Genomic DNA, 23,947 nt, shown 5'->3' on the forward strand with positions numbered 1-23,947 from the left:
TGTCCAAAATGGCCCCCACCCTCTCTCTGCTAGTTATAGGACACTGGTGCTAGGTGGTTGGGGACAGAGAAATGTGCCTCCCTTTTTTCCCCTCTAGGTTGGCAGGCACACTGTCCTCTACAGGGCTCCAAGCTAGACTCATGCCAGGTTCTTCCCACAACTTTATTGCAAGTGGCTTGGGCTGCTGCAGTCTAGTCTCACCTCACACTCCAAAGCTGGTGCTGAGACTCTTGGCTTCTAGGTTCCCGAGTTGAGCACATCCACACCCTCCACATAGGTCCACAGTGTCCCTCTAATTTGCCTGGAGCTTCCCCTGCCATTTTCTACCTAACTTCCCTGAGATTGCACTCTCTCCATTTTTTATTTTTAACTATCTTCCCCTAGATTAAAGCAGCAAGCTCCCTCCCTATTCCACCATCTTGGTCACAAGGGCTTTTCAAATTTTGATAGTGGTTTTCTTTTCTTTTTTCTTTCTTTTTTTTTTTTTTAAGATTGATTTATTTGAAAGGTAGAGTGACAGAAAGAGCAAGAGACAGACTGAGAGATAGAGGGAGAGAGATATTCCATCCACTGGCTCACTCCCAAAATGGCTACATCAGCCAGATCTGGGTGAAGCCAAAGCCAGGAGCTCTATTCTGGTCTCCCATATGGGTGGCAGGGGCTCAAACACTTGGGCTATCTTCCTCTGCCTTCCCAAGTGGAAGCAGAGTAGCTGGGACTTGAACTGGTGCTCAGATATGTTATGCTGGCATTGAAGGTAGGGGCCTAAGCCACTGAGCCATAACTCTGGACCCTTGACATCTGTTTTCAAAGAAATCACCTATATCTGGATTTGTGGTATAGCAGGTTGGGCCTTTGCCTGTTGTGCTGGCATCCCATGTAGCACCGGTTCGAGTTCTGGCTGCTTGGCTGCCAATCTAGCTCCTTGCTGATACACCTGGGAGAGCAACAGAAAATGGCCCAAGTGCTTGGGCCCCTGCTCCCACGTGGGAGACCTGGATGAAGCTCCTGGCTCCTGGCTTCTGGCTTCATCCTTGCCTAGCCCTGGCTGTTGTGGCCATTTGGGGAGTGAATCAGTGAATGGAGGGTCTCTCTGTGCTTCTTCTTTCTCTGTAACTCTGCCTTTCAAATAAATAAAAAAAATAAATTAAGAAAAAGAAAGAAAGGAAAAAGAAATCACCCTTGGGGGGATCTTGTTAAGACTTAGACTCTAAATCAGGAGGTCTCCAGTGAGGACAAGACCCTGTCTTTCTACAAGCTCTCAGGCCATAGACTGCACTTTGGGTTTTGAGACAGCCAAGGCTTTGGAACCCAGGACACAGTTTCCCTTCCTCATCCTCAGCATGGAGTGCTTGCACCCCATTTCAGGGGCCTTTATTCCTAGAGAACCAGCATACTGGTTGTGCAACATTGGCTGAGTTGCATCAGAATGCATTGGTTTGGCCTCCAACACATTGCCTGGACTTCTAATTCAGTCCCAGTAAATGCATGCATGCAGGTCTCTGGAAAATATGTTGGTTTAAATGAAAAGTCACTGGTTGGGAAATAAACGTGGGATTGCAGTGAAAACACATTGCATTAAATAGCACACATGATTCCCACCAACAGATGCTAGGAAGTAATGTTTTGGCTTCAGTAGCAGTTCATTGCATTCACTGGAATGCTATTTCTTTTGCTGAATATGTATGAATTTTGATAAAATGCTTTGTTGGAAGAAATCAGTCAGGCTCTTCTATACAGTCCAGTTATAATATCCTTATTTTTATATTGCCACACCATCTTCACTCTTGTTTGTGGATACATATTATTTTTAATGTTCCATATTGCTTACTGTGGCAGTAAATACAACAATTTTTTTCCTTGAGTTTATAATGGAGTGAATGTATACACTGAACATTAGGGAATATAAATGAGACTAGGTTCCATTACATTAATTAGAAGATGTCTTTAAGACTTTCATCTCAAAATATTTTTTTCTGCACTGGCTTTTGTATTCTAAAAAATATTGGTCTGAATCTAGATCTGATTTTATAGCCACAATATTGTATACTAAACAGATGGAGGCATTGGCACTGTTTGATCAAATAGATGATGTAATTACAGTCAAGCTTCACAAGAAAGCAATTTATTAAACTGAGGACAGAATGCTAACTTGTACCAAATTAATATCTTGCAATGAACCTACATCAAACAGAATGATCCTGAGTGTAGTAATCACTGTCCCTACGCAAAGACATCATGACGGAGTAGGAAAGGGACAAGGAAGATTTTTTTTAATTTCTTATTAATATAAAGAGAAAAGATTTCATACGTAAGATTTTAATGCGATAACCATAATGTCATCCCCTCCTCTCTCCCTCCCTCAGTGCCCTCTTTTGGAAGGATTCTTTAAATTGTAACAATGTTCCAATTCAGTCTTTTAGTTAAAGATGATGCAAAAACAAGCTCATCCAGTGGTCTGTTGTACAAAATTATTCTTGAGTCAACGTGATAATTTAGGGGGGTGCAAATACAAGCTACAAGACACAGGTAGTCAAAGGTCCTTGTGCTGGACTATGTTGAATGCAAGCAGGGGAAACGGACCTTCAGCTTTTCCCCCTTTAACTTGATGTTGGCTGTTGGCTGTTGGCTTGTCATAGATGGCCTTTACCATGCGGTCCTTCTGTAACTAACTTGCCCACAGTTTTTTCATGAAGAGATGTTAAAAGGCACTATTTTGCTCATCAAGTCCAACTGGACAAGAAATTCTTAGAAAACTTAATAGCTGAATGTGCCTCTTGCACAGGGGAGCTGACTGTTACCTCTAGGTGTTGGGAATAGAGACAGAATGCTTGGGTTCCCCCAAATCCACATGCCAGAACCCTACCCTGCAAGGTGACAGCACTTGGAGGTGTGGCCTTTATGTCAGGAGGTTAGAGTCCTCATGATTGCAATTTGTGACCTTCTGCAGAGACTCTGGACAACCACTTTGTCCCTTCCACCATGTGAGGACACAGGAGACAGTGCTGGTTGTTACCAGAAGGCGGGCCTTACCAGAAGCAAGTCTGCCATTGTATTGGACCTCCCAGCCTATAGAATTGTGAGAAATAAACTTCTGCTGCCTGTAAACCTCCCAAGTAAAGGTAATTTTGTATAGCAGTTCAAGTAGACGAAGACAATTGGTATCATCTTGTTAGGCCAATTATAAAATCCAAGTCCAAGTCAAAGCTGTAGTTCTCCACACCTATTGGAAGATCCACCAACTTCTCTTTTCAAGTTTATTTCTAGAGCATCATTCTCCTCAATGGCCCAGTCTAGCTAAAAAATGCATCCCCTCTTCTCTCACAGAATCCAGCTATGATATCCTGTTTCTTGAGGTGTGGTCTGAAATTTATTGGGGTCCTGTATCATGGTGGGCTGAGATTTACTTTCAAATAGCTTAGAAAAAAAAAATACTATAGTATCTCCTATCCCTCTCTCTCAGTACCTTTTTCTATAAATCACATCATCTATCAATCTATCTATCTAATATCATCTATGCATTTATCTGTCTCCATTTTATATTAGCTGTTCATCTATTGAGAGATAAGCAACAATAATAAAATAATTTTTAAATTCAAATGAGAGGTATTTGGATGTTTAAACTTTTTTAAGCTTCTGATTTTTGTTTGAGCTTACCTTTTTAAAAAAAATCATTTATTTATTTGAAAGAGTTATGCAGAGAGAGGAGAGGCAGAGAGAGAGAGAGAGAGAGAGAGAGAGAGAGAGAGTTCTTCATCTGCTGGTTCACTCCTCAGTTGGCCGCAATGGCTGGAGCTGTGCCAGTCCGAAGCCAGGGGCCTGGAGCTTCTTCCGAGTCTCCCACGCGGGTGCGGGGGCCATCTTTTGCTATCTTCCCAGGCCACAGCAGAGAGCTGGGTCAGAAGTGAAGCAGCCAAGACTCAAACCGGCGTCCATATGGGATGCCGGCACTGCAGGCAACAGCTTTACCTGCTATGCCACAGCGCCAGCCCCTGAGCTTGCTTTTTAAAAAGTTGGGAGACAAATGCGTGACCCTGACTGAGTATAAGGAAAAGGAAGAAAGGACTGAATCTGTTGTGTTTCCTGGTGTATCACAAATGTGTGATGGATGATTAGTGCTAATAAGTGCCAAAAATTGGTAAAGAGAAGTTTGAGATTTCTGGGGGAAAAAAATCTTGCTTTGATTTTCTGAGCCACCACAGCCCATCATCCATGGAAACAACCCTCACTTTTTTTTTTTTTTTTTTTTTTTTGACAGGCAGAGTGGACAGTGAGAGAAAAATACAGGGAGAAAGGTCTTCCTTTGCTGTTGGTTCACCCTCCAATGGCCGCCACGGCTGGCGCACTGCGGCCGGCGCACCGCGCTGATCCAAAGGCAAGAGCCAGGTGCTTCTCCTGGTCTCCCATGGGGTGCAGGGCCCAAGCACTTGGGCCATCCTCCACTGCACTCCCAGGCCACAGCAGAGAGCTGGACTGGAAGAGTAGCAACCGGGACAAAATCCAGTGCCCTGACCGGGACTAGAACCCAGTGTGCCAGCGCCGCAGGCCGAGGATTAGCCTAGTGAGTTGCGGCACCAGCCAAAACACCCCTCACTTTAATAAAGGATGTCACCCTTGTCCCCATGTGGAATTCTGTTCCGTATTTTTTTTTTAATAATTTTATTTATTCACTTTCATTTTATTTGAAAGCCTGAGAAATAGACACAGGTCTTTTATCTCTTGCTTCATTCCCCAAATACCTGCAACAGCCAGGGCTGGGACAGACTGAAGCTGGGAGCCAGGAACTCAACCCAAGTCTCACACATGGGTTACAGAGACCCGACGACTTGAGCCACCACCTGCTGCCTCCCAGGGTGTGCATTAGCAGAAAGCTGGAGTTGGAAGCACAGCTGGGACTTAATCCTAAGCACTCTGGTATGGGGTGTGGGCATCCCAAGTGGTGTCTTTACTACTGTGCCAAATGCCTGCCCCTCTGCTGGGATTAAAGAGAGAAGCACAAGATCTTCAAAACCAGGAAAGAACACAGGAAGGATCTGAACCTGGGCTCTGATGTGGGATGCCAGCTTCATAGGTGGCAGCTTAGCCTGCTGCACCACAGTGCCCCTGCATTTCATGATATTAAGGCAGAGATCACTGTTACCCAGGCCAGTGCGTGCCTCAGGGACTCCAGCTTCCTCGTCCTCCCGCAGGCTTCTAGGGCTGAGCCAGCTGGCTCTTGTTACTGGCAGGGCATTAGGGATTTGCCAGCTCTCATCCCAGAGACTCAGTTGGCCTGATTGAGGCTCTTCCTTCTAATGCTATATCAACATGCCATAACCTGTCTCGGGGATTTGGACTCCCCAGACCAGTCAGTTTTCCTGTGCCCTGACCTTGTGGGAAGAACTGTGAGCTCGAGGCCAATGTTGGTGGTATAGTGGGCTAAGCCATTGCCTGCAGCACTGGCATCCCATATGGGCACTGGTTCCAGACTCCAGCTGCTCCACTTGAAATCCAGCTCCCTTCTAATGCACCTGAAGAAAGCAGTGGAAGATGGCCCAAGTGCTTAGTCCCTTGCACCCATGTGGGAGACCTGGAAGAAGCCCTGGGCCCCTGGCTTTGGCCTGGCCCTGCCCCAGCTATTGTGGCCATTTGGGGAATAAACCAGCAGATAGAAGATCTCTCTGTCTCTCTCTCTCTCTGTCTCTGCCCCAGCAGAGTACAGAATTCCAGCACTCTTTCTTCAACCACCATGTATACTGTTGGGCCCTTGAAGCAGAATGTGCCAGTCCTAGCCAAATGTCCTAAGGCTGTGTCCAAAAGCCTCGCTAATAATGTGATTCTCAAAAGAGGAAGAATCATTTGCTTCATGTGATCTTAGCCAAAAGGCCGAGAAGCAATGCTGATTTGGTTCAGTGTGTGTGTCATGATCAAAGAGGATGCAAATTGCAAAGTCAGGAAGCTAGTCTTGGGACAGGAGGTGTAGTGCACTGGGTAAGCTGCTGCTTGGGACTTCCGCATTCCATTTCAGAGTGCGTGCATTTGAGTTCTGCCTCTGCTTCTAATCAAGCTTCCTGCTAATGGACACCATTGGAGGGCACCCTTGGAGAGACTTGAGTACTCATGGCCATGCCACTTACATGGAGACTCTAATGGGGTTCCTAGCTCTCCTGACTCTGGTGTGATCCAGCCCCATCTGTTGGGAGCATTTGGGGAGTGAATCAACATACGGAAAGGTCTCTCTCTCCATCTCAATCTCTCTCTCTCCATCTCTCTCTCTTTCTTGCTTTGCCTATCAAATAAATATTTAAAAATTGGCAAAAGACATACATAGACATTTTATTATTTTTTTATTTGACAGATAAAGTTAAATAGTGAGAGAGAGAGACAGAGAGAAAGGTCTTCCTTCTGTTGGTTCACCCCCAAAATGGCCACTATGGCCAGAGCTACGCTGATCTGAAGCCAGGAGCCAGGTGCTTCTTCCTGGTCTCCCACGCAGGTGCAGGCGCCCAAGCACTTGGGCCATCCTCAACTGCACTCCTGGGCCACAGCAGAGAGCTGGACTGGAAAAGGAGCAGCTGGGACTAGAACCAGCACCCATATGGGATGCCGGCACTGCAGGGGGAGGATTAACCAAGTGAACCTCAGCACCAGCCCCGACATACATAGACATTTTATAAAAAGTTAGTATTTTGTAATCAATATTGAGACCTGATCATTTCACATATTTATTCTTTGGCCTTAAATATATGCCATTGGGAGGTTTCTGTAATATTCATGTTGGAATGACCCTTCCTTTGCAGTATCCAGAGTCACTGGTTTTAGGCATGCCTTATTCATTCATTCATTTGTGTTAATCATTCAAAAAGCACTTATCAAGGGTCTATTATGTGCCAGCTTTGCATAAACAATGAGCACAATAACAGGGCCATTGCTTGTGAGCAGAACTTCCTCTTTTTTTCTTTTTTCTTTCAAGATTTACCTATTTGAATATGAGAGTTATGGAGAGTTATGGAGAAAGAGAGAGTGAGGGACAGAATCATCCATCAGCTGATTCATTCCCCAAATGCTACAGTGACCGGGGCTGGGCCAGGCCAAAGTCAGGAGTCAGGAGTTTCTTCTGGGTCTCCCACATGGGTGCAGGGACCCAAGCATTTGGACCATCTTCCACTGCTTTCCCAGGCACATTAGCAGGTAGCAGCTGGGACTTGATCAGGCGCCTATATGGGATGCAGGTGCTGCAGCCAGAGGCTTTACCCACTGTGCCACAAGGCAGGTCCCAGAATTTCCTTTTCTTGATATGTTCCTCTCCCCCTACACCCTGCTGCCCTTACTTCATGGGACTCTACAAAGACATGCCAGGCCACAGCCCAAGGTTTTTATTAAAGCCCCTAGTTGAAGACTGATTTTTCCAATGTTTTATTGTAAAAGCTTTTGAGCACAGGGAAGCTTGAAGGATTGAAATGCTTAGATGCTTACCCACCAGATTCACCAAGCAACATCCCACTCTGCTTCCTTTGTCACACATCTGTCCATCCTGCCGTCCACTCACCAATATACTTTTTCTGGATGCACTGCAAAAAATGTCACAGGCACCAATAATTTACTTTCACCATGTACTCCCAACACAAATATCCCTTGTCAGAGTTCAGTACTGATTTAGTGTTTGTTTGCAATGAAGTGCACAGTTCCCAAGTTTGTTAGTAAGTTGCAAGTGATGCCCTATTCCATATCTGCACATGCAAACCTCATCAAGGTATACTGCACTGGGGCCAGCATTGTGGTGTAGTGCATTAAACCATCACTTGCAACGCCCACATCCCAAATTGGAACACTGGTGTGAATCCTGGCTACTCTGCTTCGGATCCAGTTCCCTACTAAAGCGCCTGGGAAAGCAGAGGATGATGGCCCAAGTGCTTGAGCTCCTGCACCCATGTCACCCAGGTGGAGTTTCTGGATCCTGGCTTCTGCCTCCTGCTGACCTAATAGTTGAAGCCGTCTGGGGAGTGAACCAGCAGCTGAAGATCTGTCTCTCTCTTTTTCTGTCCATTCCTTTCTGTTGTTCTGCCTTTCAAATAAACAAATAATCTTTAAAAATCAAGCTCACTCAGGAAGCTCTAGAACACCCCCCTTTTACAACCATTGCCCACCTCCCCTCCCAGCTCTCAGAGGCCGCCATTGTTCTGGACGTCCCTGTCTCCACCGCAGGTTAGCCCATAGATAGCTTTTCCTTGTTCTAGAATTGTATGCATGATATGCTAAATAAATATATATTATTATGGGGCCGGTGCTGTGGCGTAGTGGGTAAAGCCACCGCCTGCAGTGCCGGCATCCCTTATGGGTGCCGGTTTGAGTCCCAGCTGCTCCACTTCCAAACCAGCTCTCTGCTATGGCCTGGGAAAGCAGTAGAACATGGACCAAGTCCTTGGGTCCCTGCACCCGTGTGGGAGACCCAGAAGAAGCTCCTGGCTCCTGGCTTCAGATCGGCATAGCTCCCGCCCTTGCAGCGATCTGGGGAGTGAACCGGCGGATGGAAGACCTCTCTCTCTCTCTCTCTCTCTCTCTCTCTCTAGCTCTTCTCTCTCTGTGTAACTCTTGACTTGCAAATAAATAAATAAATCTTAAAAATAATATTATACACATGAACGAGTATACTCCAAAAAGTTTGTAGAAAATAGTATTAAAAGATTATAGAAAATAGTATTAAAAGATAAGTGTGAAAGGCATTGAGACCGGGCTGGGGATACCCACATTCCATATCAGAGCTTCATCTGAGTCTCCCATGTGCATGCAGGGGCCCAGGCATTGGGCCTCTCTGCTGCTGATTTCCCAGGTGCATTAGCAGTGAGCTGGATGGGAAGTGCAGCAACCAGGACATGAACCAGCACCCATACGTGATACCAGTATTGCAGGTGGTGGCTTCACCTGCTATGCCACAAAACTGGCCCCTAAATTTATCTTTTAATTTCATTTCTGTGGAGGTTTTGCACTTCCCTACCATGTATACCATGTACTCTTTTCTGTAGTGCTCCGTTCACTCTCCATAGTATTTTTGAAATTTAGCCTGTTGCTGTATGTATGGAGAGTTCTTCCCTTTTTTATTGCTTAATATTTCAGTGTATGAATTTACCACAGTTGGTTTATCCATACTCCTACTGGCTGTTTTCATTGTCTAGCTATTCTGAATATATCCCTGAACATTTTTAACAAGCCTGGTTGAGGACATATGCTTTGATTTCTCTCTGAGTACATAACCTACTAGGAGTGGAGTTGCCATATTAACATATTAAACATATATATTTAATTAAATTAATATGTCAACTAAAATACATGTTTAATTGTAGAGTTTATTTATTTATTTGAAGAATGGGGAGTGGGGTGGTGCTTCCATCTGCTTATTCATTTTCTAATGCCCACAGTGGTCAGGCTGGGCCAGGTCAAAGCCATGAGCCAGGAACTCAGTCTAGATCTCCTCCATGAGTAGTAGGGACCCGATTACTTGAGCCGCCATTGCTGCCTCCCAGGGTCTGTATTAACAGGAAACTGGAGTCAGGAGCCCGAGCACGGTATCAGACCCAGGTACTCCAATATGCTACAATATGTGGGCATCTTAACTGGTGTTGTAACTGCTAGGATAAAAAGCTGTTACCCATGTTTAGTTTATAAGAAACTACTAGATCCTTTTAAAAATCCATTTTGAAATGAAATAAACCCACTAAATTAGTATGCATTTAGATTAATAAAAATAAATATATAGTTACATCAGTACTAAATGTCTAAATATTCTGTATTGTGGGGTGAATATATACTTAATAAAGCAGTGGAGAGAAAAAATTAAAGAGGCCAGTGGAAGCTTTCTGGACCATGGGTCTACTGCTAGAGGTGCCTTCATTGCTGATTCTACATCATGTTTAAAACATGTACCCCAGGGGGCTGGCGCTTGTGGCACAGCGGGTTAAAGCCCCGGCTTGAAGCACCAGCATCCCGTATGGGTGCCTGTTCGAGTCCTGGCTGCTCCACTTCCGATCCAGCTCTCTTCTATGGCCTGGGAAAGCAGTGGAAAATGGCCCAAGTCCTTGGGCCCCTGAACCTGCGTGGGAGACCCGGAAGATGCTCCTGGTTCCTGACTTCAGATCAGCATAGCTCTGGCCCTTGCAGCCATCTGGGGAGTGAACCGGTGGATGGAAGACCTCTCTCTCTCTCTCTCTCTCTCTCTCTCTGTCTCTCTCTCTCCCCCTTTCTCTGTAACTTTTTCAAATAAATAAAATAAATATTTTTTAAAAATAAAAATAAAATGTGTATCCCAGTGGCAAGGGCTGCTCCCATAGGAATGGAACACAGCTCTTCTAGAACATTCTCAGCACTGCAGCTTTCTCCCTGTAAGCCTCTTTGCTCTGAGTCACAGAAGCTCTCCTTAAATGAGAGCATCTTTCTATCTCAAGGGCTTAGGCTGCCTGTCCCTCCCCCACCAGTCCAGAGATGGCCCCTCCTCTGGGATAACATTCCCGGGGGCACCCTCCATCCTCTGCACCCCCTGTCACTCCCAGTGGCAGCTGCCTGCTGCACCCCTGCTCCATGTCAGTGCTCTGGCACTCTAGAGCTGGCCATTTCAGCCTCATGGCCACGTGCCTTTCAGTTATCTCTAAATTGTGGAATGAGGGTTTTTATCTTGTGTTAAAGGAATTTCAGGCATCAGCAAGCAGGTGGAGTAGCAGGCAAGTCCAGACCCGGCACTGTAGGCTGCCACTCAAGACACATGACCCACCCCCTACAGGGCACTGAGCAGGGACCTCTGGCGCACTTCTTGGGCGCCCCAGCCTTCCTCTTAGAGGAAAGAAGAGCCAAGCATTCAAATGTGTTCTATCGATTGTAGCTGTTTGTTTGGGATATCAGATTCCACAGTTCAGCTGTATATTATCTTGTTTATAGATTGAGCAGCCTAAGCAGCAGAGTGCAGGGAAATAATAACACAAAGTCAGTAGCTGGAAAGGACTTTCTCCTCCTCGAGTCCTTCTTTTCTCTCCATTCACACAAATTCCTCTCCCATCTCATCTCAGCCGAGAAACACATGCTGAGGTCACAGCATCCTGTGGAGGGGGTGCAGATGGGGTGCAGGTCAGCCTGACTCTCCTCTCTTCCCTGTGATCAGAACAAGTCATGACTCCCCAGCTCTTTCCTTCTGCTTCTCCCTACATCATTCCCTCTAGAAATGCTTAGCCAAAGAGAGTAGACCTGAAGCATCCTTACTATGCACAAAAATGTTAACTAAGCGAGGTGATAGATATGGTGATTAGCTTGCTTGTGATAATCATTTCACACCATATATCAAAACCCCACATCTGCGTCTGAAATCTACATACTTCTTATTTGTCAATTATACTTCAATGAAGTTGGATGTGAATGAGGGTGATGGAGAGAAAGCAACTTCTAGCTTAAGCCACATATAAAATCTTAAAGACAAATGTCAATTTTTGCGTCATAATTTTTTCTACACAAAATACATGGTCACTTGTAAAATTCAAAAGCCACAGAATGATAATTTGCAAAAACGGTCTCTACCTTCCAAAGACACCCGCTGTTACTAGGTTCTTGTGTATTTCTAAAATAACCTATACTTTTACAAACATGTACGCATTATTTATCCTCCCCACACACACCAACACCTATCTGCCCATTCCTTTGATAAAAGCATCCTGCTGTATTTGGGGATTCTCACTGTCTGCATTTCTGGGGTGGACATCTGGCCTAGCAGTTAAGACTCCTTCATTCCCTATCAGTGTGGCTCCAGCTTTTTCTTTTGTTTTTAAAGATTTGTTTATTTTGAAAAAGTTACAGAGTGAGAGGAAGAGACAGATCTTCCATCCATTGGTTCACTCCCCAGTTGGCCTCAATGGCCAGGGCTGGGCCAGACCAAAGCCAGGAGTCAGGAGCTTCATCTGGGTCTCCCACATGTGTGCAGGGGCCCAAGCACTTGTACCATTTGCTGCTACTTTCCCCAAGCCATTAGCAGGGAGATGAACTGGAAGTGAGGCAGCCAGGGCATGAACTGGTGCCCATATAGGATGCCAGCACTGGGGGCCGCAGCTTCACCCTCTGTGCCACAGTGCCGGCCCCCCCAGCTCCTGCTTTTTGATTCCAGCTTCCTGCTTACACAGACAGGCAGCAGTGATGGCTCAAGTAGCTGGTCCTTGACTCTCATGTGGGAGACCTGGATTGAATTCTGAGCTCCCAGCTTTGGATCACTCCTCCTGGCTCTTGTAGGCACTTGGGGGAGTAAACCAGTGGATGGAAACTCGCTCTCTCTCTCTCTCTCTGCCTTTTGAATAAAATAAATAACAATTCATTTCACAGCCTTTGCTTTAGATAACAGTAGTGTCTATGTAACTAAGTTCTTTTTTTTTTTTTTGATATTTGAAATACAACTTTATTCTGATTCTAAACGAAAAGGAATGGGAATGACAGTAACAAACAAGATTCCACCACTGAATATTGTGATGTGACTGTTAGCAGTCTTGTATTTGAAACTTGAGAGAAAACAACTGCGTTCCAAAACAGCTAAATATGCAGAGGTCCAAAAAATGAAGGTATTTTTAACTGCCACATTCACTCCGAAGCCCATTCATCTCCTTCAGCACCCACAGATGAAGCACATGTTCTGCTTAGCTAGTAATAAGAGTGGCACACACGCTGCACCGCTGACATCACAGGACAGTTGCCTATAAAACTAGACTTCTGACGCCGGGCTCCAGCTTCACGCACTCACAGGTCATCGTCCTCGTCGGGGAGAGCAGTCGTCTGAGCAACCTCTAAGTCGTGCTCATACTGCGCTGCCAAGGCTGGGTCCATGACCACCTCTGGTGGGGCAAGAGCGGGCATGGCGACGAACTCCAAGTTGGGGTCTCCAATGCGCTTTCTAGCAAGCCAGAGGAAGGGCTTTTCAAAGTTGTAGTTACTTTTGGCCGAAATATCATAGTACTGAAGGTTCTTCTTTCGGTGGATGACAATGGACTTCGCCTTAACTTTCCTGTCCTTAATATCCACTTTGTTGCCACACAGCACGATGGGGATGTTTTCACACACGTGCACCAGGTCTCTATGCCGGTTAGGCACGTTCTTGCAGGTCACTCTGGATGTCACATCAAACATTATGATGGCACACTGGGCTTGGATGTAGTAGCCGCCCCGCAGGCCGCCGAACTTCTCCTGGCTGGCCGTGTCCCAGACGTTGAACTTGATGGGGCCCCGGTTGGTGTGGAACACGAGCGGGTGCACCTCGACGCCCAGCGTGGTTCTTCTCGAACTCGCCGGTCAGGTGGCGCTTCACGAAGGTCGTCTTCCCGGTGCCGCCGTCGCCGACCAGCACCAGTTTGAACTGCACTTGGGGCTCTCCCTGCGCGGCCATCGCGGCGTTTTCTTCCAGAAGCGTCTCCGCGCCCGTCCAACTGAGGCTGGAAAGATGGCGGAAGCGCAATTCAAATACCGGAGACGCAGCTGACGCCGGCGCGCGGGCGGGGCGGGGCCGCGCGGGCCGTAACTAAGTTCTAAATACCGGAATAGAAGCCCAAGTGTATGTCTCACTTGTCAAAAGTCTTCTTTCTGCTGGCTGGAATGTACACTTGATGACTGGAGCTTCAGCGGCCATTTTACACTTGATCTTAGCCAAAAGGCCAAGAAGCATTTAAGCAGTCATTTTAGGCCATGAAACAACCTACTCAGGATGGCAGAAGGAGATGAAGGAACTTAGGTCTTGAGAATCATGGAGTCCTCTTACAAGCCGTGGCCTATTTATACCTAAATTTTTTTTATCTACAGGAGAAACAGTTTAAACCACTGTGATGAGTTTACTGTCATAGAGAACATAATACCATTCCTAACAGACATGTGTACTACACATAGTATCTTGTACCTGTTTTTTTTTTCTTTTTCTTTCTTTCTTTTCTTTTCTTTTTTTTTTTTTTTTTTTGCCCAATCAATTCTCGGTTTATTCTTTTTACAAATTCAACTTCCAATAAGTAAAACAACCAAAGAAATCTTAAAAATACACAAAACAGATCTTCATCTCTGCACTCCTTTCCAAATGAAAAGTATGTCCAGCATGGTTAAAGTATGCAATATGCAAAAGCTCTGTGTTGCCTTTAGCAACGTCCATTCCCACCCACCCTCCTTATTCACAAATGTGCCTCTACTGAACACAATTACATCACTAAGCCTGTTAGTTTCAGAGGGTTTGTTAAAACTGGAAGATCTTTGTATAGGGGCTCCACTCATTTGCCTCGAGATTGTAGACTTCCACCGTATTCAGAAACTCATTGCCATCAAACCCTCCCACTGCATAAATGGTGTTTCCCACAGTTGCGATCCCAGCGTTGCTCCTTGGTGAAGTCATGTTTCCCATCATCTTCCACTCGTTTCTGGCCGGATCATACATCTCCACACAGCTGATGGCATGAGAACCATCAAAGCCACCACCGACAAACAGTTTTCCCTCCAGAACAGCTACTGGGTTTTTTTTTTTCTTTAACAATATGTTTTGGAAATTAATCGATAAGAGATCACAGAACACTGCCTTGTTCTTTTAATGACTGAATAATATTCCTTTATATGACGGTAGCATGACTTATTTAAACAGTGTCTTATTGACAGCATTTACGTTTTTCCAATCTTTGCTGTCACGAACATTACACACTATACGCATTTCCATCATTTCATACACTTGCAGCTCCGACCATAGAATCAGCACCAGGTGGAATCACTGGGTTAAAGGGCGCACACACGTCTATTTGGATATATTTCACAGTGGGGTCATAGACGTGTGGGTCAGTTTCATAGCTCACATTTCTTTCAGCAAAGTAAGATGTCTGTCTGTTCCTCTCACAGCAGTGTCATCAGGGTGCCATTCGGCCACATCAGTTGTGCTTCTCTCCTGAGGCTGAGACCCTTCCCCTTGTCATACAGCCGTCGAAAGCAGCTCTGCGGTGTTGGGACTTGGTCCATGCAGTCAGCAGGTAAGAGTCCTTAACTCGAGATCTGAAACTTTCACTGTCCTCGACCAGCCTACTGACGGATTCTCTTTATTCCTGGATTGCGTGAGCTGGGACACCAGACATTTCATAGTTGAGACTGCTGAGAACCAAGTCATCTCCAGAAGCCAGTTTTCCTTTCCACCTCCGTGCCCACCACTTAGCATTTGTCAGATCTGAAATGAATCCCAGGGGCTGGTGTTGCAGTGTAGCAAGTTAAGCCACCACCTGTGTTGCCAGCAGCCCCTAGCAGAGCACCAGTTCAAGTCCCAGCTGCTCTGTTTCTGATCCAGCTCCCAGATAATGTGCCTGGTAAGGCAGTGGAAGGTGGCCCGAGTACTTGAGCCCCTGCCACCCGTGTGGGAGACCCGAGTGGAGTTCCCAGACTCCTGGCTTCAGCCTGGCCCAGCCTCAGCTGTTGCAGGCATTTTAGGAATGAACTAGAGGATCTGAGATCTCTGTGTCTCACTCTCTCCCTTGCCCCCTCTTACTCTTCTTTTCACCCTGCCTTTCAAAAATTAAAAAAAAAATCTCAGTTGTAGGAAGAAGCTAAATCTGTTGTGTTAGGATCTTTGTGTGTTTCTTAAAATATTGATTTTAGGATGAAATTAAAAACAAAACCATGCATTTTCACATCTATCAGAAAAATAATCATAACAGCATGTAAGAATCTGTTAATGACCCAGAGTAAAGCCCAACAATTGAACTTGGACAAAATTCCAGTAGATGGCAGTGTTGGCCAACTTGAGTCTTAAAAGTTAAGTTCCTTTGTAAAAGGCTAATTAAATCTTGCTTAGATGAGTTAGATATTTTTAAATATACATATGGATGAGAATTTAATGTGCATTTTATTTTATATTGTGCTTTAAACCGTAAAACTAACAAAAGCCTTGAAGTGGTTATAGCAAGCAACAATAGAGTAATTGAGGGATGGATTCACAGTTTTTGAGCTTTGAGAAATGCTGGGGGTTTTGATATGGGCTGAATGCTGTCCCCTCATGGAATTCAGAGCTTGAGCCTCCAACATGGCTGTATTGGTAGACAGGGCCTTCCAGGAGGTAATAAAAGTCTATGAGGTCATAGGGTTGGGCCCTTATCTGATAGGACCAATGAATGTCCTTGTAAGAAAGGACAGAGACTGCTCAGAGAGATCACCCTGGTCCTCTGCATGCACGCACAGGAAATGCCATGTGAGGACACAGGCAGGAGGCCGCTGTCAATCAACCAGGAGGAGCAGCCTCCCCATAGAGCAACCTGGGCAGCATCTTGACCCTAGGCACCCAGCCTCCAGAACTGTGAGGCAAAACATTTCTGTGATGGAAGCTGCCCAGCCTCTGGTATTTGTGTCAGCTTTGCCACACCAATGTAGACTTTCTTTTTCTTTTCTTTTGGACAGGCAGAGTGGACAGTGAGAGAGAGAGAGAGAGAGAGAGAGAGACAGAGAGAAAGGTCTTCCTTTGCCGTTGGTTCACCCTCCAATGGCCGCTGCGGCCGGCGCACCACGCTGATCCGAAGCCAGGAGCCAGGTGCTTCTCCTGGTCTCCCATGCAGGTGCAGGGCCCAAGGACCTGGGCCATCCTCCACTGCACTCCCTGGCCACAGCAGAGAGCTGGCCTGGAAGAGGGGCAACCAGGACAGAATCCGGCGCCCCAACTGGGACTAAAACCCAGTGTGCCGGTGCCGCAGGCGGAGGATTAGCCTAGTGAGCTGCGGTGCCAGCTAATGTAGACTTTACTAATATCACCTCTTTAAAACCTCAGCACCCTGAGGTAGGCCTTATCACACCTGTTTTACCAATAAGAACGCTGAAGGACAAAGGCATAAGTGAATGCTTACCCAACAGTACCCAGGTATTACATGGTAAGTTTGGCTAAAACTCTTAGTCCAGCATCCCTGCTGGTTCTACCACTGCACAGGCCTCTGTGTGGCTAAAGCCTAAAGCAGCAGCATTAGACTCAGTGGCCCACTCCTTCTTCCTGGAAATTGGCTCCCAGGGTCCATGCTGAGTGCTTTTCCTCCTCCTCTTAAGTCATTCTTTCTCGGGTGTGTGTCATCTCCCTACCTCTAAACCAGGTAGAGAAGCCCAGGCTGCCTCGGGCCTCTGCCCTGTTCATATGTGAGCTCTCTCAAGGTATTCATCAGACCCCTGGTAATTGCCACAACCTCCAAATGTGTCCCCCGACAGGGCACAGCAGCCACAGCGACTCTGCTAACATATGCATCAGGTCGTGTCCAGGCACAGCGACTCTGCTAACACATGCATCAGGTCCTGTGGTTCCTAGGCAAAGGCTAGCCCCTGCAAAGGCTCTGCTTTCCCGGAGGAGAAGCTGAAGTCCCTCCCGAGTCTCACGGTGCTGTCACTGGGGACACCTCCAGCCCCAGCCCCCACTGTTTCTCGGTTCTGGCTTCAACCGGCACTGCTCTTTCCCTTGCTCATTTACGTCTACCACGCACGCCATTCAAGGTTGTGCCTCAGGGCCTTTGTACTTGATGGTTTCTCTGCCTGAAATATTTTTCTGGTGACACACATGTCCCCTTATCGTTGGGATGTCCCTATCTAGATTCAAGCCATCCCCATCAGTGCTTCAAACTTCCTTTCTTCATTTAGCCCCTGCCATTCTCCAATATACTGTATGTTATATTTTACTTATTTACCTTATTCATTGTTTTCCTCCCTCCAAGGGGGGGGGGCTTCTTTTTTTCCTCGTTGTTTTAGCTTCAAAACCTATAACAGTGCCCAGTACAGGAGTGTTTGCTGAATCACCGAAGAACTGTCCCCCGTTGCCACACTTGGAGATGGTTACTAAGAATGAGGAAGTCACTGTGCAAAACCAGTTCCCAGCAGTTCTCTGCACCTCACTTAAAAAGAACAAGAAAAAATACATGTAAACCCCTGCAAAGGGGCCAGTGCTGTGGCATAGAAGGTTGAGCTTCTGCCTGCAGTACCAGCATCCCATATGAGTGCCGCTTCGAGTCCCGGCTGCTCTACTTCTGATCCAACTCCCTGCTAATGTGCCTGAGAAAGCAGCGGAAGATGGCCCAAGTGCGTGGGCCCCTGCATCCACGTGGGAGACCCAGAAGAAGCTGCTGGCTCCTGGCTTCAGCCTGGAACAGCCCTAGCAGTTGCAGCCATTTGGGGAGTGAACCAGCAGATGTAAGATCTCTCTCTCTCCTTCTCCTTCTCTCTCTGTGTCTCTTTCAAATAAATAAATGAACACAACACACATTTAAAAATAAACAAATCCTTGCAAAAAGGATTAGTTGAAATAAATTTTTAAACAGATTTATTTTATTTTATTTGAAATGCAGAGACCCAGAAGGAACTCCTGGACCCTGGCTTCGGATCAGCTCTGGCTGTTGTGGCCATCTAGGGAGTGAACCAGTGGATGAAGACCTCTCTCTCTCTGTGTCTTTCCTTCTCTGCCTGTAACTTTGCCTCTTAAATAAATACATAAATCTTTTTTTGTTGTTGTTATTTTGACAGGCAGAGTGGATAGTGAGAGAGAGAGACAGAGAGAAAGGTCTTCCTTTTGCCGTTGGTTCACCCTCCAATGGCCGCCACGGCTGGCGCGCTGCGGCTGGCGCACTGCGCTGATCCGAAGCCAGGAGCCAGGTGCTTCTCCTGGTCTCCCATGCAGGTGCAGGGCCCAAGCACTTGGGCCATCCTCCACTGCACTCCCGGGCCACAGCAGAGAGCTGGCCTGGAAGAGGGGCAACCAGGACAGAGTCCAGTGCCCCAACCGGGACTAGAACCTGGTGTGCCGGCGCCGCAAGGTGGAGGATTAGCCTAGTGAGCCGCGGTGCCGGCCAAAAATACATAAATCTGAAAGAAAGAAAGAGAGAGAGAGAGAGAGAGAGAGAGAGAGAGAAGGAAGGAAGGAAGGAAGGAAGGAAATGCAGAGTTACAGAGAAAGCGAAAGAGAAATCTTCCATCTACTGGTTCACTCCCCAAATGGCTGCAAAGCCCAGGGCTGGGCCAGGCTGAAGTCAGGAGCCTCAAACCCCACTGGTGTCTCCTACATGGGTGGAAGAGGCCCACCCACTTGGGCCTCATCTGCTGCTTTCCCAGGCCATTAATGAGGAGCTGGCTTGGAAATGGAGCAGCTGGGACTTGAACCAGTGCTCATATGGGAAGCCAGTGTCCCGGGCAGCAGCTTAACCTACTGTGCCAAAAATCAGGCCTCTAGATGAAATTCGTAAAAATCAGACATTGAGGATTCTTAGGTATTGTCGCTCCCCCTCTTCATGGAGGAACGACACAAAACCCTGCATAGGCTTCATATCCGAGTCATGGCACCATTATGTCGCTCCCCCTCTTCGTGGAGGAACGACACAGGACCCTGCGCTGTTCTTTCGTCTGCTCGGCCCTCCCCGGGTTTGCTGCTGGTTCTTCCCGGGTTGGCTACTGTCCCTTCCACCTCCGTGGAAGGGCGGTTCCCCCTGCCACTTTCCCCACTTCCGCAGGGGAGCAGCACACCGCCGGCCGGCTCTCTCGGGGGCTGCACAGGTGTTCCCTTAGATGTTCCCCTTAGATGTTCCTGGTGCATGCCGTCTCTCTCCTCCTTTATAGTCCTCCTCCGCCAATCCCAACTCGGCTGCCCACACGCCGAGCACGCTGCTCTCCTCCAATCAGGAGCAAGTCCTACAGTTTATTGGCTGAACTGGAGGCAGCTGTGTAGAAGCTGTTTTCTTCTCTCCCAGCGCCATATTGTGGGAGAGCAGGTGCATAGAATAAGTCTTAATTCCAGTAACAGTCTAGTCCGAGCTGCTCCCCACAAGGTATTACAATAAAGCTACCAAGGAAAATGACCAACTCTGCAGAGACTTTGGTAAACAGCAGAGATTCTAAATTTGCTGGTGATGTTTACCTTTGCTCTGCATAAAAAGGCATTAAATGAAGGGCTGCCCAACTACTTGTGGTTTTGTAGGCCCTGGTGTCTATGACTTAAAGTACTTTTTATCTGATTTTTGTGCATTGAAATGTCCAAATGCAGTATCATTATATATTTAGAGGATTTTATAGGCAGTAAATAACATTATAAAACATTTTTAATCTCACAATAATGACCTGAGTGTAAAGATTATTGTATGCAATCCATTCAAGGATTGTATGATTCAGTTCCCCTAAGGAAGTATCATAATGTTTATGATATTCTTGAATATTATTGGCATGTATTCATATAGTTCTCTTAATTGAAGCCAGTAACGTGATTAAGGGATATATTTTCTCTATACCAGACAGAAATTATTTGGATTTTATAAGTTCAGGTTTACAGTGAGATACGCATGAGTGAATATGTTTTGCCAAATGAGAATGATCACTTTAAAACAGGATTATGCACATGTGGATGGAATTGTTTACCCGAGTTCCATCTGAAAGTGACAAAATAGGAAGACATTCAATGACGTCTTCAGGTCTCATGACCATGGTTTCTTAGCTGCATGTTTCATTTGTAGAATCACCGTTTCTAGGCCGTGTTTGGAAACTCAGCTGACAGATGTGTGGATCTGATTCAAGGGGCTCTGAGAACTGGAACGGGCCTCAGAGATCACTGGGACCCGTCCTCTCCTCTTGCACTACAGATCAGCAAATGTGACCCGGTTACAAGAAGAAACTTGCCCAAGGTCCTCTGGCCTGTTTGTGGCTGACCCTGGAATCCTGTTCTTCCAATTCCAGTCACATGCCACTCAGAAAACCCATCAGCATTCCCAAGCATGTGAGCATTTCACTATGTGTGCTGCTTCTTTATTTTGCGAAGGATGTATATGGTACATATGTAAGCCAGCCACACGCCTCTAGCAAGAGCAGCATAGAGGTGGAACATGGGCTGACATTTGGGAACCATTGCCGAAATGACAGAACCATGATAGAAAAAAAAAAATAGCACAGAGGCCTGGTCCCCTGCTCTTCCACCAGCCTGGACTCGGCTGTGATGATGACAGTGACTTCATACCTGTGTCTGGGCAGCTCATTCTAAGGACACAGGGACACTCAAAACCGGCTCTCCCCAGCCGGTTTTGGTCATAGTCAGTAATGATAATGTCCACTAGATGGCTTTGGTTTCTTGGTAGACAAAAAGAAGTTGAATAATGGGTTCTTTATTTAGGTGAGGATACATGCATCTTTTCTACACTCTCAATCTGTTTTTTATTCAGTTAACTATTAGGCCATCTAGTAATGGGAAAAAAGTGTTTCAAAGCCCATACAGGTTGACCTGAAATGTTGCATATCCTGCCTTTGGGGCTTTGAATTTTTAAGTTGCACGTTATAATGGATGGCTACCAGGATAAAAGTGACACCTGCTTTAGGTATGTGCACATATTTAAGTCTAGGTACTTGTGCATATGACTCACAAGACCCATGCTTTACTAATACACTGCTATGCTCAGAAAACACAAGAATTCTGAAGACTAAAATGAAGTTCCTCCTAGCAACTGGAGGAAAAACCACTAATCCCATTGTTTTGTCAGATAAAGTGTCCTGTTATATGAATATTCTGGAATGAATACATGATATTCAAAATAAGGTTGATAAAATGAGTGTGACTTAGAGTCTGTGGTACTAACGATTCCTGTGGGCAAAGAGTGAAACAGAAGGAAAGTGTGAAAGGATTTCACAGCACAACAACCCAAGCTAAGAGTAGAAAAGAAGGTCTCGAAAGCTCTCCTTTAAAAAACAAGCAAACAAACAAAACACGTGGCAGATGCTGTGGCATAGCAGGAAAAGCAGCTGCCTGTGATGTCACCATTCCATGTAGGTGCTGGTTCAAGTCCCGGCTGCTCCACTTCTGATCCAGCTCCCTGCAACTGGCCTGGGAAAGCAGTGGCAGATGGTCCAAGTGCTTAGACCCCTACACCCATGTGGGAAATTTGGATGAGGCTCCTGGCTCCTGGCTTCAGTCTGGCACAGCCCTAGCCATTGCAGCCATTTGGGAAGTGAACCAGCAGATGGAAGATCCCTCTATCTCCCCCCAACTCTGCCTTTCAAATAAATAAAATAAATCTCTAAAAAAATGAGAAAGAAAAGAAACATCCAAGCACAGAAATTTCAAACAAATGAGCTACTAAAGCTAAGTGTTAACGAACAATAAGAAGACCCTGCTGTGATAGTAAAAGTTTAATGAGTTACATATTCCTGGCAAATGGTAATAATCTTTATATCACTGGTAATCAGATGGAAGATGATGGCAGTAAAAATAACATTAAATATTGTACATATTATGGCAATTTAGGGATTAAGTTTGTATTAATTCTAATCTCTTTCCTTTTTAGGCTTAATCTTATCCAAATGAACTGGAAATTTTTCACTTGTAGCTTATCTCTGCCCCAGTCCTTGTGATAGGTTTGCAAATAAATGAACTGCTTTACTTTGAAGACAGAAATGGAAGGATTAATATTCCTTTTTTTTTAAAAAAAAGATTTACTTATGTATTTGAAAGGCAGAATTAGAGAGAGCTTGTCCATCTGCTGCTAGTTCACTCCCCAAATGGCTGCAGTGGTGGGGCTGGGCCAGGTCAAAGCCAGGAGGCCTTAACTCCAACCTGGTTTCCCTTGTGGGTGGCAGGGGCCCAGGCACTTGAGCTGTATTCCACTGCCTTCCCAGGCATATTAGCAGGGAACTGGATTGGAAGTGGAGCAGCTAGGACTTGAACTAGAACTGTTGCTCATATGGGATGCCGGTGTAGCTTAACCTACTGTACCACAATGCTGGCTGCAAAAGGAATAATTTTCTAGACTTGTGTCCTCACACATTTCACTATGTAAAGATACACAACACACACACACACACACACACACACACAAATCCCACCTATAAAATGCCCCTGTAGCATGTAGCAAAATCCCAAAGGATCCCATGGATTCAGTGGACATAGTTTAAGGAACTCAATTAAAATCATGTGTTCCTGCTTCCTCTTCTAGAACTTCTAGCATTTTTTATCAGGATGATTTGGTTCCAACTATACCTCATTTACTGACTAATCGTGCAGTTACCGGACCATAAGAGGACAGAAATTCTTTTCTTTTAACTTTGCCCTATGAGAGCTTCCTTCATGGTCATCAGATGGCTGCAGCAGCTCCAGATATCACATCCCTTATATCCTTACTTGATAACCAGAACCTGGGAGAGAAAATAAGGACATTACTTTATCTTCTGTTCCTTTTTTAGACTGAGGAAAACTAGGGGTCAGGGTTGTGACATGACCGGTAAAGTTACTGCCTGCAATGCTGGCATTCCATATGGGTGCCAGTTCGTGTCCCAGTAGCTCCACTTTCAATCCAGCTCCCTGCTAATGGTATGGGTGAAAACAGTGGAAGGTGGCCCAACTGTTTGGGCCCCTGCCACTCATGTGGGAGATCCAGAAGAAGCTCCTGATTCCTAGCTTTGGCCTGGCCCAGCCCTAGGCATTGTGGCCATTTGGAGAGTGAACCAGTGAATGGAAGATCCCCCTCACCTCACCCCATCTCTTCCTCTCTCTGTGTAACTCTGACTTTCAAATAAGTAAATCTAAAAAAAGGGAAAAACACCCAGAAGCTCCACTTCTAGTAAGACATCCTTTGTATTCCACTGGCTAAAAATTGCAGCATGTGCTCATCCCTAAACCAGTCACCAGAGATGGGAAAGGACTGATTATCATTGGCTTAGGTAAGTAATTCATAACCCAGGGTGCACATTAGCATCATTTGGAGAGTTCAAAAACTGTCAGGGACCATGCCGATTAAAACTGAATCTTAACGAAGGCTTGGATATCAGTATTTTCATAGAGTTCCCCAGAAGATACTGATTAACAGTGAGGTTGAAAGCTAGCCAATGAACAGAGTAACTCCTAGATGAATCAAGGTTCATCCTTTTGGACAAGGGAAGGACCCAGTGCTTTTCAAAAACACATACTGTCATGTAACTGAACAAAATGTGAGTGCTGTTACCAAGGAAGTACAGGGAAAATGGAATT

At 45.9% G+C, this 23,947-nt stretch overlaps 1 protein-coding gene and 2 long non-coding RNA genes across 3 annotated transcripts in view; 1 reads left to right on the plus strand and 2 right to left on the minus strand.

Annotated features, from left to right (window-relative positions):
* Positions 1 to 22,260, plus strand: part of LOC108177398 (uncharacterized) — a 43,583-nt gene extending 21,323 nt beyond the window's left edge. The window contains exons 3-5 of the long non-coding RNA XR_011388809.1: positions 2,951 to 3,122; positions 14,854 to 19,220; positions 19,776 to 22,260. This is a non-coding gene — a long non-coding RNA (uncharacterized lncRNA). The remainder of the gene's footprint in view (positions 1 to 2,950; positions 3,123 to 14,853; positions 19,221 to 19,775) is intronic.
* Positions 4,605 to 23,426, minus strand: LOC138849717 (uncharacterized). Its single transcript, XR_011388810.1, has 3 exons — positions 22,961 to 23,426; positions 17,652 to 17,855; positions 4,605 to 7,550 (listed from the first exon to the last, which is right to left on the minus strand). It is a non-coding gene; the product is annotated as an uncharacterized lncRNA (long non-coding RNA).
* LOC100357230 (GTP-binding nuclear protein Ran) lies at positions 12,464 to 13,521 on the minus strand. The gene is given in 2 exon segments (XM_008262366.4): positions 12,464 to 13,267; positions 13,269 to 13,521. Coding segments are annotated over 2 exon segments (642 nt in total). The 5' UTR covers positions 13,379 to 13,521; the 3' UTR covers positions 12,464 to 12,735.
* Positions 23,427 to 23,947: the final 521 nt, after the last annotated feature.

Source organism: Oryctolagus cuniculus, chromosome 5 (assembly GCF_964237555.1).
Source record: "Oryctolagus cuniculus chromosome 5, mOryCun1.1, whole genome shotgun sequence".
Taxonomy (NCBI): Eukaryota; Metazoa; Chordata; class Mammalia; order Lagomorpha; family Leporidae; genus Oryctolagus; species Oryctolagus cuniculus.